This window comes from Nerophis lumbriciformis, linkage group LG03, assembly GCF_033978685.3.
Source record: "Nerophis lumbriciformis linkage group LG03, RoL_Nlum_v2.1, whole genome shotgun sequence".
In the NCBI taxonomy this organism is placed as follows: domain Eukaryota; kingdom Metazoa; phylum Chordata; class Actinopteri; order Syngnathiformes; family Syngnathidae; genus Nerophis; species Nerophis lumbriciformis.
In genome coordinates, this window is record NC_084550.2 from 68,349,861 (window position 1) to 68,373,917 (window position 24,057).

At 32.5% G+C, this 24,057-nt stretch overlaps 1 protein-coding gene across 4 annotated transcripts in view; it reads right to left on the minus strand.

Annotated features, from left to right (window-relative positions):
- LOC133589176 (ceramide synthase 2-like) overlaps positions 1-22,931 on the minus strand; it is a 46,484-nt gene extending 23,553 nt beyond the window's left edge. For 2 of the 4 annotated variants that reach the window (XM_061941889.2, XM_061941890.2), the window contains exons 1-4: positions 22,730-22,931; positions 12,683-12,853; positions 10,997-11,114; positions 31-149 (exon numbers count right to left, since the gene is read on the minus strand). In XM_061941889.2, the coding sequence (XP_061797873.1) occupies positions 31-149; positions 10,997-11,114; positions 12,683-12,853; positions 22,730-22,911 (590 nt within the window). In that variant the 5' untranslated portion in view covers positions 22,912-22,931. Of the gene's footprint in view, positions 1-30; positions 150-10,996; positions 11,115-12,682; positions 12,854-21,099; positions 21,165-22,729 lie in introns of those variants that run through there. The other 2 variants (XM_061941886.2, XM_061941887.1) reach the window with 2 other exon arrangements.
- Positions 22,932-24,057: the final 1,126 nt, after the last annotated feature.

Below are 24,057 nucleotides of genomic sequence, written 5' to 3' on the forward strand. Positions count from 1 at the left end.
TTCAGAACGACAATGGATTTAAATTCTTACGCAGCCTCCGCAAACTTCCTGGTCCGACACGGCCTGTCCTGGTGCCTGCGAAGTCGGAACCAGCGCTCGACTTGCCTCTGGCTTCGGCTGCACAGGAACATTAAATGGACAACATCACTCTGAAACACAAAAACAAACACGCAGGAAGGCTTTTTTTTAATTTTAACTTTCACAAGAGATGATATTTTTCATGACAGCATCAACATGTACAGCACTTAAGATGTGACTTGAAGGTTTTACTACTTACGTATAAAATACTACACGGTCTAGCTCCAGCCTATCTTGCTGAATGTATTGTACCATATGTCCCGGCAAGACATCTGCGTTCAAAGAACTCCGGCTTATTAGTGAGAAAAAAGTCTGTGGGCTATAGAGCGTTTTCTATTGGGGCTCCAGTACTCTGGAATGCCCTCCCAGTAACAGTTAGAGATGCTACCTCAGTAGAAGCATTTAAGTCCCATCCTAAAACTTATTTGTATACTCTAGCCTTTAAATAGACCCCCTTTTTAGACCAGTTGATCTGCCGTTTCTTTTCTGATCTGTCGTTTCTTTTCTGCTCTGCCCCCCTCTCCTTTGTGGAGGGGGGGCACAGATTCGGTGTCCACAGATGAGGCGCTGGCTGTCGACAGTCGGGACCCAGGGTGGACCACTCATCTGTGCATCAGTTGGGGACGTCTCTGCACTGCTGACCTGTCTCCACTCAAGATGATCTCCTGCTGGCCCCACTATGGACTGGACTCTCACTATTATGTTAGATCCACTATGGACTGGACTCTCACGATATTATGTTAGATCCACTATGGACTGGACTCTCACTATTATGTTAGATCCACTATGAACTGGACTCTCACACTATTATGTTAGATCCACTATGGACTGGACTCTCTCACTATTATGTTAGATCCACTATGGACTGGACTCTCTCACTATTATGTTAGATCAGGGGTGCTCATTACGTCGATCGCGAGCTACCGGTCGATCTCGAAGGGTGTGTCAGTCGATCACCAGCCAGGCATTAAAAAAATAGTCCTAAAAATGAGCGATCATAAATCTTCACTATGACGTCACTTTCGTCACTTGATTGACATTCACGGCACCCGAGGGTCTTCTGAGATGACGCTGGCTGCTGCCAGCTCATTAAAATTACCGACTGGAAGGCGAGAAACACTTTATTTCAACAGACTCTGGCGCCGTACCTGTTGTCAAAACTCCAAAGACCGACTGCACAGTTGCGCTAACAAAATAAGAGTCTCAGAAAGCTGGCGTGCACAAGCTAGCAATCTACGGAGTTTGCCGACAATGTATTTCTTGTAAAGTGTATACAAAGGAGTATGGAAGCTGGACAAAATAAGATGCCAAAAACCAACCACTTTCATGTGGTATTGGACAGAAAGGAGGACTTTTTTTCTCCTCCATTCGAAAATGCGGACGTTTTTAGCACCACTGTCTGATTCCTATCAATGCAAGTCATCAGAATCAGGTAATACACCAACTTATATTCTTGTCTTCATGAAAGAAAGGAATCTATATGTGTTAAACATGCCTGTATTATCTTTAAACACCTTAACTTGTTAACAATATTAACTATATGTGTTAAACATGCTTGTATTATCTTTAAACACCTTTAACTTATTAACAATATTAACTATATGTGTTAAACATGCTTGTATTATCTTTAAACACCTTTAACTTGTTAACAATATTAACTATATGTGTTAAACATGCCTGTATTATCTTTAAACACCTTTAACTTATTAACAATATTAACTATATGTGTTAAACATGCTTGTATTATCTTTAAACACCTTTAACGTATTAACAATATTAACTATATGTGTTAAACATGCTTGTATTATCTTTAAACACCTTTAACTTATTAACAATATTAACTATATGTGTTAAACATGCTTGTATTATCTTTAAACACTTTTAACTTATTAACAATATTAACTATATGTGTTAAACATGCTTGTATTATCTTTTAACACCTTTAACTTATTAACAATATTAACTATATGTGTTAAACATGCTTGTATTATCTTTAAACACCTTTAACTTGTTAACAATATTAACTATATGTGTTAAACATGTTTGTATTATCTTTAAACACCTTTAAGTTGTTAACAATATTAACTATATGTATTAAACATTCTTGTATTATCATTAAACACCTTTAATTTATTAACAATATTAACTATGTGTTAAATATGCTTGTATTATTATTAAACACCTTTAACTTGTTAACAATATTAACTATATGTGTTAAACATGCTTGCATTATCTTTAAACACCTTTAACTTGTTAACAATATTAACTATATGTATTAAACATACTTGTATTATCATTAAACACCTTTAATTTTTAACAATATTAACTATATGTGTTAAACATGCTTGCATTATCTTTAAACACTTTTAACTTATTAACAATATTAACTATATGTGTTAAACATGCTTGTATTATCTTTTAACACCTTTAACTTATTAACAATATTAACTATATGTGTTAAACATGCTTGTATTATCTTTAAACACCTTTAACTTGTTAACAATATTAACTATATGTGTTAAACATGTTTGTATTATCTTTAAACACCTTTAACTTGTTAACAATATTAACTATATGTGTTAAACATGCTTGCATTATCTTTAAACACCTTTAACTTGTTAACAATATTAACTATATGTATTAAACATACTTGTATTATCATTAAACACCCTTAATTTTTAACAATATTAACTATATGTGTTAAACATGCTTGTATTATCTTTAAACACTTTTAACTTATTAACAATATTAACTATATGTGTTAAACATGCTTGTATTATCTTTTAACACCTTTAACTTATTAACAATATTAACTATATGTGTTAAACATGCTTGTATTATCTTTAAACACCTTTAACTTGTTAACAATATTAACTATATGTGTTAAACATGTTTGTATTATCTTTAAACACCTTTAAGTTGTTAACAATATTAACTATATGTATTAAACATTCTTGTATTATCATTAAACACCTTTAATTTATTAACAATATTAACTATGTGTTAAACATGCTTGTATTATTATTAAACACCTTTAACTTGTTAACAATATTAACTATATGTGTTAAACATGCTTGCATTATCTTTAAACACCTTTAACTTGTTAACAATATTAACTATATGTATTAAACATACTTGTATTATTATAATTAAACACCTTTAATTTTGTAACAATATTAACTATATGTGTTAAACATGCTTGCATTATCATTAAACACCTTTAACTTGTTAACAAAAACATATATTTCATAAATAAGTAAATATACATTATATATATGAATGAGGTAGATACCCATTACTTGATCAATTGAAAAGTAGCTCGCCTGCAGAAAAAGTGTGAGCACCCCTGTGTTAGATCCACTATGGACTGGACTCTCTCACTATTATGTTAGATCCACTATGGACTGGACTCTCACTATTATGTTAGATCCACTATGGACTGGACTCTCACTATTATGTTAGATCCACTATGGACTGGACTCTCACTATTATGTTAGATCCACTATGGACTGGACTCTCGCACTATTATGTTAGATCCACTATGGACTGGACTCACACTATTATGTTAGATCCACTATGGACTGGACTCTCACAATATTATGTTAGATCCACTCGATGTCCATTGCACCGGTCGCCCAGGGGGGGTCCCCACATTTGTGGGCCCCTCCAAGGTTTCTCATTGTCATCCCATTGGGTTGAGTTTTTCCTTGCCCTGATGTGGGATCTGAGCCGAGGATGTCTTTGTGGCTTGTACAGCCCTTTGAGACACTTGTGATTTAGGGCTATATAAGTAAACTTTGATTGATTGATTGATTGATTAAACAGCAAAATTTTTTTTTTTTACATGCACATTCTCCGCGTAGCTCTTTATTTCTCATTAAATATTTGGTTCTCAGAATTTTTTCGCCAGGTCGCACCTCAGAAAACACTTGGCTCTCCAAATACCACCATAATGACTCATATTGAATACAGTAGCGTAGTAGGCCTAAGTATTCATTAAAAACAAGGCCGAGGTTTTTATTTAACAAGTATATATAATATTTTTGAACAGTAACACTGCGTTGGTATATTTGATTAAGTGATTATTTGGCACACCGCTAGATGGAGGCCGCGTACCACTACCACAGTTTGAGAATCCCTGGTCAGGGGCGTATTTAGTCATTTGGGGCCCTCCGCATAACAAAAACAACATGGTCGTTTAGCATGTAGCTAGAAACTACTTCAGTGAGTACTGCAATGTACTGTAGTTGATAGAAACATGAATCAGTATTTCATTAAATATTAGCCATTTTCATGAGAGCATTATTTTGTTAGCGCAATGGGATCGGATTTGACGGGTACTGCAGCGCTCTTGTTGTGAAGGCCGGAAAGCGTGTGACTGGTGGGAAAAAGAGAGCTTAGACGAGAGATTGTGTGATTGGTTTTATGTGTTTTATGTTCACTAGGTGTCAGACAGCATAGAAACTATGGCCCCGTTTACACTGCACACCAAATTAAAAAATTTTGGCCCTCAAGTGACACAGATCTGATTTTTGTTGGCAGTCTAAACGCTCCAAAGCGCTTCAAATCTGATCTTTTGGCTTCAGAATCAGGCCACATTAGGAAGTAGTCCTGAATCTGATTGGAATCTGATCTTTTCGAATGTGACTTCAGTCTAAACGCATACCTGCCAACTACTCCGGTTTTCCCGTAATTAGTACGGTTTTCATCAACCTATTCCGGGTTACGGTTGCAGTGATAAAAAATACGGTTTTTCATTAATTAAAAAAAAAAACGGGTGAAAACTACGCGAATTGCACCTTGTGCAGACAAGATTTTTCGATCGGACACGGAGGAATTAGCGATGTAAAAGACCACGTTGGGACAAAAAAACACACGTCTAACGCCGTTGCTAGCGATACAAGTGGAAAACTTTCAACGTTTTTCGTCGCCCAAACAGATTCTTTGGATGTGATAAATGCCGAAGTTTTATTTACGGAGGCAATAATTGAGCATGGACTTCCAATCGCACTGGCTGATCACATGGGACAGTTAAATGTTTGTAATGCAACCTTTAAAAATCATTACGCGGTGATCGCGGTCCCAAAAATAAACTTTTCTTGCATGATAATGTCCAGAAAAACTCGCTTTATATTACTATAGAGTCCTTTTAACTAATGAGTTTGATGGTTTATCACAAACCTTAAATGAAAGAAGTCCTTTGTTCTCCTGCACCATGCATGCGCTTTGGCCTTGCTTCGTGTTTGGTGCGCAATCCTGTCGGCTGTATTTCACAGCACATCTTTGACAACTTGAAGTGGCATAAAACATTTAAAAGAAAGGGGTTATAGGAACAATCACTTTCAGTGTTTTATGCCACTTCAAGTTGTCAAAGACGGTATGCTGGTGCCCGACTGCCACAAGTGGAACAAACATTTGAAACAAAGGGGTTATAGGAACAATCACTTTCAGTGTTTTATGCCACTTCAAGTAAACTTATCATAAAGTTACCATATCATTTTTGCAGTATGATCAATCTGATAGAATACATTTGGATTTTAGCCACAAAAAGGTAATGACACCAATGTTATTTATTGGAATTGTTTAGTACTGTTATACTGTTAAAAGTGTTTATACTATTTATATTTATAAGTCCAAGTTGAAGAAATCTTGTTAAATGTTGACAGCATAACTACCAAAATACAGAAGTATGTCCTTAATATTTTTGCAGTGCTATTTCTGTTGAAAAGTTAAAATGATTACATTAGAGATGTGATGTGCCACTTTTCAAGTGTCTGATGGCTTAAATTAATTTTCATTAATTTTTCATAATTTGAATTCTTTTGAAAGGCTTACAAAAAAACTACATTTGAATTGTAATTCCATGCTATTGACAGGACTATTAATTTTAATGATGTAAGCTTACCATGTTTACAGTATGATCATTGTGATAGAAATGTGAATTTTAGGCACAGAATATTTTTTACAATTGAACAAGGCAGTAGATTATACAAGCTTGGACAGAAAGTTAATAATGACACCAATTTTTTTTTTTTAGTGGCCGTGCGCGACCCGAGGGTCCCTGGTTCAATCCCCACCTAGTACCAACCTCGTCATGTCCGTTGTGTCCTGAGCAAGACACTTCACCCTTGCTCCTGATGGGTGCTGGTAGCGCCTTGCATGGCAGCTCCCTCCATCAGTGTGTGAACGTGTGTGTGAATGGGTAAATGTGGAAGTAGTGTCAAAGCGCTTTGAGTACCTTGAAGGTAGAAAAGCGCTATACAAGTACAACCCATTTATCATTTAATTTATTTAATGGAATTGTTTAGTACTGTTTTACCATTTGTTTACTGTAAAAAGTGTTTATACTGTTTATACTTTCAATTAACAAATTGAAGTCTTGTGAAAGGTTGACAGGATAACTGGCATTAACTGTCAAAATAATTTCAAACTATTGAAGTTAGCTTACAGAATAAACATGTCAATCAACCCATATGATTTTTGCTGTAATATTTTTGTTTTGAAAAGTCACTGTGACTGATAGAAAAGTGATGGTTTTAGCAACATTTTAACCTGTCTGAATGCTATTAATCATTTTGCGTCGGGGGGCGAAGGAACCCCCCACCAGGACTTTGTCCTGGACCTAACGGGGCCTGCGGCCCTTGGACCCTGGCTACTAGGTTTTTCTGATTTCAAAAGTTGGCAGGTATGTAAACGTAATCCAACTTGAATTTTACCTGAATGTGATGTATTTATTTATTTTTTAAATTATTTTTATAAACCTTTAATCATTATGTTCAACATTTACCAACAACGATATGAACATTAACAATCAAGACAATTTACCTGAATGTGATTTTTTTTTCGTCATCTTTGGGCGAGCTACGTCACTCGCGTGCCCCGGAACAACGCGGTCGCTAGCGGAAGTGGATATTTCATCACAACATCCGGTTTCAATTATTAGTTAAGACGACCAAATTTTCGTTGCGTCACTTGTCAATAGTGCACAAATAATAGACTATATGTAATATATGACTATTTATTTTTATTTTGAAGAAATAGCGATTATTGCAAAACCGGAAGTGACGCATTTTCTTACAAGTGAGTTGCAAAATAAAGCTCCCGTAGATCCACGCTGATGTCCGTTTCTCCTCTACCTAACAGCCATAAAAAGTTTACAACCCTCCCAAATATATTACACTATATACATCCATTCATACTGTATATTACTTTATCTTCACCTAAAAACACAAATTGTTAAGGTGTTTATTTTATTTTGTAGTAGTAGCGAGTTCCTCCCGGTCAACTTCCTTTGTTTTTGTTTTTATTGAACAACAAACATATATCCACAATGTACATAAAAGTCAAAGCACTTTCAACATATTCAACAATTTGACACATCCATCAGGTTGAGCAAATGATGACATTAACAACAAAATAAAAGCAAATACAAATAGAGTAGTAAAAATAATAATGAACAATATAATAAAATTCAAAAAGACAAATAAATGGCTAATTTAAATCACTTTACATTTTTTCAGTAAATATATCAATTTACACAATGTACACTCTCACACACACACATGTACACTCTCACACACACACACATGTACACTCTCACACACACACATGTACACTCTCACACACACACATGTACAGTATCACACACACACACACACATGTACACTCTCTCTCACACACACATGTACACTTTCTCACACACACACACACACATGTACACTCTCACACACACACATGTACACTCTCACACACACACACACACACACATGTACAGTATCACACACACACATGTACACTCTCACACACACACACTGTACACTCTCACACACACATGTACACTCTCACACACACATGTACACTTTCTCACACACACACACACACACACACCCACACACACACACACACACACACACACACACACACACACACACACACACACACACACACACACACACATGTACACTCTCACACACACACATGTACACTCTCACACACACACACACATGTACAGTATCACACACACACACACATGTACACTCTCACACACACATATGTACACTTTCACACACACACACTTGTACACTCTCACACACACAGACATGTACACTCTCACACACACACACACACACTTGTACACTCTCACACACACACATGTACACTCTCTCTCACACACATGTACACTCTCACACACACATGTACACTTTCTCACACACACACACACACACACACACACACACACACACACACACACACACACATGTACACTCTCACACACACACATGTACACTCTCACACACACACACACACACATGTACAGTATCACACACACACACACACATGTACACTCTCACACACACATATGTACACTTTCACACACACACACTTGTACACTCTCACACACACAGACATGTACACTCTCACACACACATGTACACTCTCACACACAGACATGTACACTCTCACACACACACATGTACACTCTCTCACACACACACGTGTACACTCTCACACACACATATGTACACTCTCACACACACACACTTGTACACTCTCACACACACATGTACACTCTCACACACACACATGTACACTCTCTCTCACACACACACACTTGTACACTCTCACACACACACATATACACTCTCACACACACACACACACACACACACACACACACACACACACACACACACTTGTACACTCTCACACACACACATGTACACTCTCACACACACATGTACACTCTCACACACACATGTACACTCTCACACACACATATGTACACTCTCACACATACACACTTGTACACTCTCACACACACATGTACACTTTCTCACACACACACACACACATGTACACTCTCACACACATGTACACTCTCACACACACTTGTATACTCTCACACACACACATGTACACTCTCACACACACATGTACACTTTCACACACACACACACACACACACACACTTGTACACGCTCACACACACACACACACACATGTACACTCTCACACACAGACATGTACACTCTCACACACACACATGTACACTCTCTCACACACACACACATGTACACTCTCACACACACACACACACACACACACACACACACACACACACACACACACACACACACACACACACACACACACACACACACACACACGTACAGTATCACACTCACACACACACACACACACACACACATGTACACTCTCACACACACACATGTACACTCACACACACACACATACACATGTACAGTATCACACACACACATGTACACTCTCACACACACACATGTACAGTATCACACACACACACATGTATACTATCACACACACACATTTACACTCTCACACACACACATGTACACTCTCACACACACACATGTACAGTATCACACACACATGTACATTTTCACACACACACACACACATGTATACTATCACACACACACATGTACACTCTCACACACACATGTACAGTATCACCCACACACACACATGTACACGCTCACACACACACACGTACACTCTCACACACACACATGTACAGTATCACACACACATGTACACTTTCACACACACACATGTACAGTATCACACACACACACATGTACACTCTCACACACACACATGTAGACTCTCACACACACATGTACAGTATCACACACATGTACACTCTCACACACACACTTGTACAGTATCACACACACATGTACAGTATCACACACACACACATGTATACTATCACACACACACATGTAGACTCTCACACACACATGTACAGTATCACACACATGTACACTCTCACACACACACATGTACACTCTCACACACACACTTGTACAGTATCACACACACATGTACAGTATCACACACACACACACATGTATACTATCACACACACACATGTAGACTCTCACACACACATGTACAGTATCACACACATGTACACTCTCACACACACACTTGTACAGTATCACACACACATGTACAGTATCACACACACACACATGTATACTATCACACACACACATGTAGACTCTCACACACACATGTACAGTATCACACACATGTACACTCTCACACACACACTTGTACAGTATCACACACACATGTACAGTATCACACACACACACATGTATACTATCACACACACACATGTAGACTCTCACACACACATGTACAGTATCACAAACATGTACACTCTCACACACACACTTGTACAGTATCACACACACATGTACAGTATCACACACACATGTACAGTATCACACACACACACACACACATGTAGACTCTCACACACACATGTACAGTATCACACACACATGTACAGTATCACACACACACACATGTAGACTCTCACACACACATGTACAGTATCACACACACATGTACAGTATCACACACCACACACAGCTGTTTGACATCCTCTACAGCTCCACATATATAACAGCCATCAACCTCCATGTTAAATTTTAGTTTAAAAAAATAATTTGAAGGGTATATTCCACTAATCATTTTAAATTGTATTTCTTTAATTTTGGGGAAGAATTGGGTATGTAATATATCTTGTCCTTATTTTCCAAACTCCTGTAGGATATATTGTCTATGAAAATATTCTCTCACTAAAACTGCCCTCGTATATTTGTTGCAACATTTTTCATCACAGAAATGAAAATCTTCAATATGAAGCTTTAGTGTTTGAATATAAAACATCTTGAGTCACCATAGATTGTAATGTCAGGGTTTTTGCTTTGGTGATCTTTTGAAACGGGTTTTTTTGCAGAACATTGATACTTTTCATAAATTTTTTTCATACGTAAACAAAATGCCACAACTGTCCATAAAATGTCTGACAGAGTTGCATTTTTCTAAGAGTTGAGGAAGGGGTTTTACTGACACTAACCTGTGTGGGTTGCCGGCTTTGTTGGGCGTAAAACGACTCCAGCTCTGGGCAGGGCTCCACCGCCGCCTGTGCTCTGTTGCTGACCCCGAGACATGTGCCCATGGGCGGGGCGAGGAACCTGAGGTCAGGGTGAAACAAAAACATGTGTGATGATCACGACATACATATATATATATATATATATATATATATATATATATATATATATATATATATATATATATATATATGTATGTGTGAGAAAAAAATCACAAGACTATTTCATCTCTACAGGCCTGTTTCATGAGGGGGGGTTCCCTCAATCATCAGGAGATTTTAATGGGAGCATTCACATACCATGGATTATATAGGGCACAGAGTGGGTGGGTACAGGCTGGTGTAGGGGCGTGGTGATTGGCTCATGTGTTACCTAGGAGGTGTTTCCGTCTGTGGCGGCATGCTGTTACAATTTTGCTGCGCTTGTTGAGGGATGACAGGTCTGGACGGTAAATAATAAACAGTTTTTCTTTCAAGCATAGGTTGCATCTTTTATTACCACTATTGTAAGGTGTGCTGGATGCAAGAATTTGCCATGTTATTGAATATTCAACATTATTGTCTTTGAGGTCCCAAATGTGTTTGCTGAGTTCTGTGGTATTCCGCAGGTTTTGGTTCCTGAAAGAAGCCTTGTGATTATTCCATCTGGTTTTGAACTCTCCCTCGGTTAATCCTACATATGTGTCGGATGTGTTAATGTCCTTGCGTGTTACCTTAGATTGGTAGACAACTGATGTTTGTAAGCACCCCCTGTTGAGAGGGCAATCAGGTTTCTTTCGACAGTTGCAGCCTTTGTTTCGACAGTTGCAGCCTTTGTTGGTTTTGGAGTCGCTCTGTCCAGGGGCCGACGGCTCATTTGCAATTGTTTTGTTGTGGTTTGAGATAATTTGTCGTATATTGTTCATACAGCTGTAGCTCAATTTAATGTTGTTCTTGTTGAATACTTTTCTTAGGCTGCAACATACTAATAGTTTTTGGGGTTCTTCAGGGTTCCATCTTAGGAACTCTTGTATTTGTAATCTATGTAAAAAAAATAAAAAAATAAAAAAATAAATATATATATATATATATATATATATATATATATATATTTTTTTTTTTTTTTTTTTTAGATATGTAATCTATGTAAAAAAAAAAAAAATTTTTTTTTTAATATATATATATATATATATATATATATATATATATATATATATATATATATATATATATATATATATATATATATATATGTATGTATAGGCTCCTGCATTGTACTTTTGAAAACATAGTATATGTAACACAAACCAGAGCTGAGAAAGCAGGCAGGATTACTAAGTACTAACGACGTCACAGGTTAAAAAAGCTCTGCCTCTCTGGTTCTGCTCCCTAAAGGTTTCCTCCCATGATGCCAACAAAGCTTGTTCTGACAAAACACCTGCTCTCCACCCTGCAGCCCATCCTCTTGCACACACTGCATCTACACACACTGCATCTACACACTCTGCATCTACACACTCTGCATCTACACACTCTGCATCGGGACACAACGCCTGACGCAAGACAAACATTTGCTGGACGACACCCTCATGCACGGAGAATGTAAACAACGCTTTATTCGATTTGTGTATTTATTATTGCCTGCAATACAGTGGGTGAGCAACACAGTACCTCTCGAAGACGTAACGCAGGAGCACAAAGCCCAGAGCCAGGGGCAGCGCCATGACGAGGTCTTCAGGTAGAGGTCGCTCGGAGTCGGCCAGCTGGTTCATATCCTGCCAGGTCACGCCTGGAGGAAGCCAGTAGTCCTCTTTCCACACGTCAGGCAGCAAATCCATTTGGCTGTGGAAGGAAACTGTATTCATTGTCCATTTTCAGAAAACACTCGGCTCTCCAAGGACCACCATAATGACCAACTTTATAATACAGTAGCATAGAAGGCCTAAGTATTCATTAAAAACAAGGCTTTATTTAGCACTTATATCAAATATTTACGGCCACTGTAACATCACACACAGTTTGAACAGTAACACTGTGTTGGAATATTTGATTTAGTGATTATTTGGCGTACCACTAGATGGAGCTACTGGCACGCGTATCACTGTTTAAGATTTTATTTCATGTACTACAGTAGTAAACAGTCAACATTTTTAAATCCGATTATTCACACGGTTGTTGTTAATTAATTTAGATGAATCACAATTAAAAGTAATTCATTTCTAACATATACAGTATTTATTTTGCATGAGCGAAAAGGGTCAAGCAAGAAGGGAACATAAATACTTAAATACTTACACAATTATTTATTACCTGTTACTCCTTTTGTGTTGTTCATGTGCTATTTTAGTGGACATAAGACTTCATGTGTATGTTTTTTGGGTATTGAAAATGTGATCTGATCAATAATCATGATGGATTAATACCGTGTTTTTTCTGGCGCACACAAAAACACAGACAGAAGTCTGGAGCCAAAGTCATTGAGAAGTCTCTTAAGCGCAAAAAAATATGACTAAAGTGGTGAAGCGGCATTTTCATTCGCACTTTAATTTTATTGACAATTTATCTCAGAAACATATTTATTATTAATTAATAATTTCAGCACAACATAATTATTTTCAGTTATTTATGAGTCTCTTCTTATGCAGTATATATACTTATTTTCTCATCAGCCTGACCTAAGCCTAGGATTTATGTGTTATATAAATAATAATATTTGTTATTGACACATGGTTTCATTATTTAACTAGGTTAGACATAATTAATGAAGAGTGAGATTACTACTTCAATGTTAATATATGAGTGGGCCCCGGGCCCCACTGTAGTGAAAAAGTTGGGCCCCGAGGTCGAAACGGTTAACAACCCCTGGATAAATCCATTTTAATTTTGACAGCCTTAATATAAAGCCTCAATTAGAGCCTGTGGATATATTTTTGTTATTCATAAGAGACAAATAACAACATTATTATAAAATTAATTAAGATATTTATAGATATGGAGTCATCTTAAAATTATATAATTATGATTAGTGCACATTATTTGGAAATATAGAAAGTGAACCCACTCCTAAAAGGCCTTAACATCAGGCTTTTTTCATGTAAAGTGAAAGATCTAATCAATACACTTAAATAAACTAATAATAACAACAACTGTAATACATTTATTTAAGTACATGAATAACAACAACTAAAATACATTTATTTAAGTACATGAATAACAACAACTAAAATACATGTATTTAAATACATGAACAACAACAACTATAATATATGTATTTAAATACATGAATAACAACAACTAAAATACATTTATTTAAATACATGAATAACAACAACTAAAATACAGGTATTTAAATACAGCACATGAATAACAACAACTACAATACATGTATTTAAAGACATGAATAACAACAACTAAACTACATTTATTTAAATACATGAATAACAGCTACTAAAATACATTTATTCAAATACATGAATAACACCAACTAAAATACATTTGTTTAAATACATGAATAGCAACAACTAAAATACATTTATTTAAATACATGAATAACACCAACTAAACTACATTTATTTAAATACATGAATAACAACAACTAAAATACATTTATTTAAATACATGAATAACAACAACTATGATACATTTATTTGAATACATGAATAACAACAACTATAATACATTTATTTAAAGACATGAATAACAATAACTAAACTACATTTATTTAAAACATGAATAACAACAACTAAAATACATGTATTTAAATACATGAATAGCCACAACTAAAATACATGTATTTAAATACATGAATAACAACAACTAAACTGCATTTATTTAAAAACCTGAACAACAACCAAAATACATTTATTTGAATACATGAATAACAACAACTAAAATACATGTATTTAAATACATCAATAACAACAACTAAAATACATTTAAATACATGAATAACAACAACTAAAATACATGTATTTAAATACATGAATAACAACAACTAAACTAAATTTGTTTAAATACATGAATAACAACAACTATAATGCATGTATTTAAACACATGAATAACAACAACCAAAATACATGTATTTAAATACATGAATAACAACAACTAAACTAAATTAATTTAAATACATGAATAACAACAACTAAAATACATTTATTTAAATACATGAACAACAACAACTATAATATATGTATTTAAATACATGAATAACAACAACTAAAATACATTTATTTAAATACATGAATAACAACAACTAAAATACAGGTATTTAAATACAGCACATGAATAACAACAACTACAATACATGTATTTAAAGACATGAATAACAACAACTAAACTACATTTATTTAAATACATGAATAACAGCTACTAAAATACATTTGTTTAAATACATGAATAGCAACAACTAAAATACATTTATTTAAATACATGAATAACAACAACTAAAATACATTTATTTAAATACATGAATAACAACAACTAAAATACATTTGTTTAAATACATGAATAACAACAACTATAATACATTTATTTAAATACATGAATAACAAAAACTAAAATACATGTATTTAAATACATGAATAACAACAACTAAAATACATTTGTTTAAATACATGAATAACAACAACTATAATACATTTATTTAAATACATGAATAACAACAACTAAACTACCGGTACATTTATTTAAATACATGAATAACAACAACTAAAATACATTTATTTAAATACATGAATAACAACAACTAAAATACATTTATTTAAATACATGAATAACAACAACTAAAATACATTTATTTAAATACATGAATAACAACAACTAAAATACATTTATTTAAATACATGAATAACAACAACTAAAATACATGTATTTAAATACATGAATAACAACAACTAAACTACATTTATTTAAACACATGAATAACAACAACTAAAATACATTTATTTAAATACATGAATAACAACAACTAAAATACATGTATTTAAATACATGAATAACAACAACTATAATACATTTATTTAAATACATGAATAACAACAACTAAAATACATGTATTTAAAAACATGAATAACAACAACTATAATACATGTATTTAAATACATGAATAACAACAACTAAAATACATGTATTTAAATACATGAATAACAACGACTATAATACATTTATTTAAATACATGAATAACAACAACTAAACTACATTTATTTAAAAACATGAATAACAACAACTATAATACATGTATTTAAATACATGAATAACAACAACTAAAATACATGTATTTAAATACATGAATAACAACGACTATAATACATTTATTTAAATACATGAATAACAACAACTAAACTACATTTATTTAAAAACATGAATAACAACAACTATAATACATGTATTTAAATACATGAATAACAACAACTAAAATACATTTATTTAAATACATGAATAACAACAACTATAATACATGTATTTAAATACATGAATAACAACAACTAAAATACATGTATTTAAACACATGAATAACAACAACTAAAATACATTTATTTAAATACATGAATAACAACAACTAAAATACATGTATTTAAATACATGAATAACAACAACTATAATACATTTATTTAAATACATGAATAACAACAACTAAACTACATTTATTTAAAAACATGAATAACAACAACTATAATACATGTATTTAAATACATGAATAATAACAACTAAAATACATGTATTTAAATACACAAATAACAACAACTAAACTACATTTATTTAAATACATGAACATGAATAACAACAACTATAATACATTTATTTAAAGACATGAATAACAATAACTAAACTACATTTATTTAAATACATGAATAACAACAACTAAAATACATGTATTTAAATACATGAATAGCCACAACTATAATACATGTATTTAAATACATAAATAACAACATGAATAACAACAACTATAATACATTTATTTAAAGACATGAATAACAATAACTAAACTACATTTATTTAAATACATGAATAACAACAACTAAAATACATGTATTTAAATACATAAATAACAACAACTAAACTGCATTTATTTAAAAACCTGAACAACAACCAAAATACATTTATTTGAATACATGAATAACAACAACTAAAATACATGTATTTAAATACATCAATAACAACAACTAAAATATATTTAAATACATGAATAACAACAACTAAAATACATGTATTTAAATACATGAATAACAACAACTAAACTAAATTTGTTTAAATACATGAATAAAAACAACTAAACTACAGTTATTTAAATACATGAATAACAACAACTATAATGCATTTATTTAAATACATGAATAACAACAACTAAAATACATGTATTTAAACACATGAATAACAACAACTAAAATACATTTATTTAAATACATGAATAACAACAACTAAAATACATTTATTTAAATACATGAATAACAACAACTAAACTACATTTATTTAAAAACATGAATAACAACAACTAAAATACATGTATTTAAACACATGAATAACAACAACTAAACTACATTTATTTAAATACATGAATAACAACAACTAAAATACATTTATTTAAATACATGAATAACAACAACTAAAATACATTTATTTAAATACATGAATAACAACAACTAAAATACATTTATTTAAATACATGAATAACAACAACTATAATACATTTATTTAAATACATGAATAACAACAACTAAAATACATTTATTTAAATACATGAATAACAACAACTAAAATACATGTATTTAAACACATGAATAACAACAACTAAAATACATGTATTTAAATACATGAATAACAACAACTAAAATACATTTATTTAAATACATGAATAACAACAACTAAACTTCATTTATTTAAATACATGAATAACAAAAACTAAAATACATGTATTTAAATACACGAATAACAACAACTATAATACATTTATTTAAATACATGAATAACAACAACTATAATACATCTATTTAAATACATGAATAACAACTATAATACATTTATTTAAAGACATGAATGACAATAACTAAACTACATTTATTTAAATACATGAATAGCCACAACTATAATACATGTATTTAAATACATGAATAACAACGACTATAATACATTTATTTAAATACATGAATAACAACAACTAAAATACATGTATTTAAAAACATGAATAACAACAACTATAATACATGTATTTAAATACATGAATAACAACAACTAAAATACATGTATTTAAATACATGAATAACAACGACTATAATACATTTATTTAAATACATGAATAACAACAACTAAACTACATTTATTTAAAAACATGAATAACAACAACTATAATACATGTATTTAAATACATGAATAACAACAACTAAAATACATGTATTTAAATACATGAATAACAACGACTATAATACATTTATTTAAATACATGAATAACAACAACTAAACTACATTTATTTAAAAACATGAATAACAACAACTATAATACATGTATTTAAATACATGAATAACAACAACTAAAATACATTTATTTAAATACATGAATAACAACAACTATAATACATGTATTTAAATACATGAATAACAACAACTAAAATACATGTATTTAAACACATGAATAACAACAACTAAAATACATTTATTTAAATACATGAATAACAACAACTAAAATACATGTATTTAAATACATGAATAACAACAACTATAATACATTTATTTAAATACATGAATAACAACAACTAAACTACATTTATTTAAAAACATGAATAACAACAACTATAATACATGTATTTAAATACATGAATAATAACAACTAAAATACATGTATTTAAATACACAAATAACAACAACTAAACTACATTTATTTAAATACATGAACATGAATAACAACAACTATAATACATTTATTTAAAGACATGAATAACAATAACTAAACTACATTTATTTAAATACATGAATAACAACAACTAAAATACATGTATTTAAATACATGAATAGCCACAACTATAATACATGTATTTAAATACATAAATAACAACATGAATAACAACAACTATAATACATTTATTTAAAGACATGAATAACAATAACTAAACTACATTTATTTAAATACATGAATAACAACAACTAAAATACATGTATTTAAATACATAAATAACAACAACTAAACTGCATTTATTTAAAAACCTGAACAACAACCAAAATACATTTATTTGAATACATGAATAACAACAACTAAAATACATGTATTTAAATACATCAATAACAACAACTAAAATATATTTAAATACATGAATAACAACAACTAAAATACATGTATTTAAATACATGAATAACAACAACTAAACTAAATTTGTTTAAATACATGAATAAAAACAACTAAACTACAGTTATTTAAATACATGAATAACAACAACTATAATGCATTTATTTAAATACATGAATAACAACAACTAAAATACATGTATTTAAACACATGAATAACAACAACTAAAATACATTTATTTAAATACATGAATAACAACAACTAAAATACATTTATTTAAATACATGAATAACAACAACTAAACTACATTTATTTAAAAACATGAATAACAACAACTAAAATACATGTATTTAAACACATGAATAACAACAACTAAACTACATTTATTTAAATACATGAATAACAACAACTAAAATACATTTATTTAAATACATGAATAACAACAACTAAAATACATTTATTTAAATACATGAATAACAACAACTAAAATACATTTATTTAAATACATGAATAACAACAACTATAATACATTTATTTAAATACATGAATAACAACAACTAAAATACATTTATTTAAATACATGAATAACAACAACTAAAATACATGTATTTAAACACATGAATAACAACAACTAAAATACATGTATTTAAATACATGAATAACAACAACTAAAATACATTTATTTAAATACATGAATAACAACAACTAAACTTCATTTATTTAAATACATGAATAACAAAAACTAAAATACATGTATTTAAATACACGAATAACAACAACTATAATACATTTATTTAAATACATGAATAACAACAACTATAATACATCTATTTAAATACATGAATAACAACTATAATACATTTATTTAAAGACATGAATGACAATAACTAAACTACATTTATTTAAATACATGAATAGCCACAACTATAATACATGTATTTAAATACATGAATAACAACAACTAAACTACATTTATTTAAATACATGAATAACAACAACTAGACTACATTTATTTAAATACATGAATAACAACAACTATAATACATTTATTTAAATACATGAATAACAACTAAAATACATTTATTTAAATACATGAATAACAACAACTAAACTACATGTATTTAAATACATGAATAACAGCAACTAAACTACATTTATTTAAATACATGAATAACAATTACTAAAATACATTTATTTAAATACATGAATAACAACAACTAAACTACATTTTTTAAATACATGAACAACAACTAAAATAAATGTATTTAAATACATAAATAACAACAACAAAACTGCATGTATTTAAATACATGAATAACAACAACTGTAATACATTTATTTTGCTAAGATATTAGCAATGTGACTTAAATCATAATGTAAAATATAAAAAAAAAACATACAGATTCGGTTTAATTTTAGTCATAATAGAATAGAATAGAATAAATCTTTGTTGTGAAAAATAGTCTTTGGCTCACAGACACAGGACACAAATAGCACTAAAATAAAAAATATTGTCGTTTAAAAACATATAATAGACAAAATAAGAACAGAGGTTAGGTAAACGTAATAATGAGAGGAAAGATAAGTTAAGAAAAGTATCAGTAAAACATATAAGTTCAGGTGGAATTATAAATATCAATGGCATTTGGTATAAAATATTATTTAAAATGACCTTTTGGCCAAAAGAGCTCTATAAAATAAAATACAAATTGAAATGAATGAATATAACAACAAAAAGCATCATAGACACGAGTGATCATTTCACTTGTATTTGACTTTTCTATTAAAAAAATGCACCTTTTGCAACTCACCTATCAGTGGATCCGACAGGTAGATCAAATCTTCCCTGCTGTGATGACGCTGCTTTACTGCCGCCTCACTCTGCCTGTCCCAACTCCACACACCCCGCGTCAAGTTAGCGGCAAAACAAGGAAGTGGCATACACTTTTATTTTCAAAACAAACTACAGGTTTGCGTTTCGACCTTACATTCTATGGCAACTAAACGGATTTAAACTGTGGGGAACGAAAGGGAAATATATTAATAGTCTCTCACAATCCATTCCGGGAACATTTTCGACCTAATCTTGAGGTGAAAATCAATAATTGTTTTCGTGTTTTCAATGTACTTCCGGTTTGCTGCTCCGACGGTGAAGCGAGTCAGCGATTATAGCGAAATTGAAAATGTTCACTCAAATACTTTTTAGACTACTTTTGAATCACACGCTGAACCTCTGAATGGTACATGTGTACATATATCAGAGGTGGGACCAAGTCATTGTTTTGCAAGTCATAAGTAAGTCTCAAGTCTTTGCCCTCAAGTCCGAGTCAAGACAGGCAAGCCCCGAGTCAAGTCCAAAGTCAAGACTGGAAAGTCTCAAGTCAAGTCCTAAGTCCTGCATTTTGAGTTTCGAGTCCTTTCAAGTCCTTTTAACCACAGACTAATATATTAACACAGATTGTGTAGGCTTTTCAAACGCTGTATTTATTTATTAAAACAAGTGCATTTTAAATTGCAGGAAAGAAAATTGTGCTGACATTGCACTTTATAATAGCACTATTAACCACTCATTTTAAACATTAACTCATTCCTTTACAGAACAAACACATTGAAAAATAAAGTGCAAATGTACTTATTTGTACAAAAGTGTTAACATTGAAAAAACATGACATATACGTGAACATAACAAAAAAGTTGTACTTTTTATATGTCAGGGCCCTATGCTGCATTGCATTTGCAAAAGACCAAATTAGCCAAGAGTCTGTCAGTCATTTGTGCACGATGGGGGCGTAGTATGATGCCACCATGGCTGAAAACTCGCTCCACTGGAGCACTGGAGGCAGGCACTGCCAAGACTCTCATGGCCACTCGGAACAGTGAAGGAAGAGTCTTCATGTTCAATGCCCAGAACAAAAGGGGGGGGAGAGTTTTTTTGGGTTGGTGCACTACTTGTAAGTGTATCTTGTGTTTTTTATGTTGATTTAATTAAAAAAAGAAAAAGAAAAAAATTATTTCTTGTGCGGCCCGATACCAATCGATCCACGGACCAGTACCGGGCCGCGGCCCGGTGGTTGGGGACCACTGAGGTAAACAACCAACAGTATGTCAGAAAGCTAGCTAAAACGGTACACATATTCATAATATAGTATACATTTTAACTGACCTTTATTTGACTATTTTTGTCTTTTTTTAGGTGGCTAAAATACGCGGTGCTGCTGACCGCCGTCTAACGTTACGTGTGATATATTGACTAACGTAACCCTGCTTAAAAAAAATCACTGAACAAAAAGTATGAATAAGGTAGTGAACTGCAACAGATTCCCGTGTTTGCAATAACGTTATAACGTTAGCAGTGAGTTTACAGCCTCACTGATTTAACTACACTGCAAATAAAAGTCACGTTACTTAGCCAATAAACGTTATCTTTCATTCAAAACTTACCGTTCTTTGTGCAACTTCAAATGCCGGACAAAGTTGGAAGTTGTTGCCTCTCCATTAGTAATTTTCGAACCGCATGTGTTGCATACTGCAAACCGTTTTGTGTTGACCACCTCGTAATTTTTATACCCAAACAAAATTATTTTAGGTATCATTTTTTGTTCACTGGCGTGTGGTTTGGACATGTCTTCTTCGTTGGTTGTCCTGCAATTTGATTGGATGAATGCTGTGTGATGAAAACAAAGTAGATCTAATTTGATTGGCTGTTGTACTGAGACCACACCAGCTGACACACGCAACGCTGATAGACAAGTACACAATGAAAAATACGGAGCGCTCCCGAATAACTTTTTCATCTTTGGGTTTTGGGGAAAGTAGCAAGTCATGTCAAGTCATGTCAATTCAAAAGGCTCAAGTCCAAGTGAAGTCACAAGTCATTGATGTTAAAGTCTAAGTCGAGTTGCAAGTCTTTTTACATTTTGTCAAGTCGAGTCTAAAGTCATCAAATTCATTACTCGAGTCTGACTCGAGTCCAAGTCATGTGACTCAAGTCCACACCTCTGACATATATATTATAAATAATAAATAATGTATGCCAGGAAGTAAGACTAAACAAAACACTGTTGTCATTCATTACAATGCAGCCAACAAACCAACAGGAAGACACCAGAAGTCCAGAATAAAGTCAACCTAAAAGTTTATTTTTTTTCTTTCTTTTTTTTTCCTCATACCATTCCTCCTGTCGGCCGTTTGTGTTTGTCATCATAAGAGATAAAGCCTGCCGGATAACATCACCCCTGTCATGCAAATACTCGTTGTCACGCTCCTGTGCCATTTACCCGAACATATTTCCACAGGTGTGCCAGGTCACCTGCGTCCTACTTGTGCAACATCCTGTGTTTGTGTTGTCGTGCACAGCGTGGAACTAGTCATAGGATGTGCGACAAATCCAGTCGTGAAATTTCCTCCCTCCTAAATATTCCAAAGTCAACTTTATTATGAGAAAAGTAAAGAGTTTGGGAACAACAGCAACTCAGCCAACCCTAAACTGACAGAGAGGGGTCGGCGGATGCTGAAGCGCATAGTGCAAAGACTTTCTGCACAGTCAGTTGCTACAGAGCTCCAAACGTCATGTGACCTCCCAATTAGCCCACGTACAGTACGCAGAGAGCTTCATGGAATGGGTTCCCATGGCCGAGCGGCCGGATCTAAGCCATGCGTCACCGAGTCCAATGCAAAGCGTGGGATGCAGTGGTCACGCTTTTCCATCTGGCAATCTGATGGACCAGTCTGGGTTTGGAGGTTGCCAGGAGAACGCTACATTTCGGACT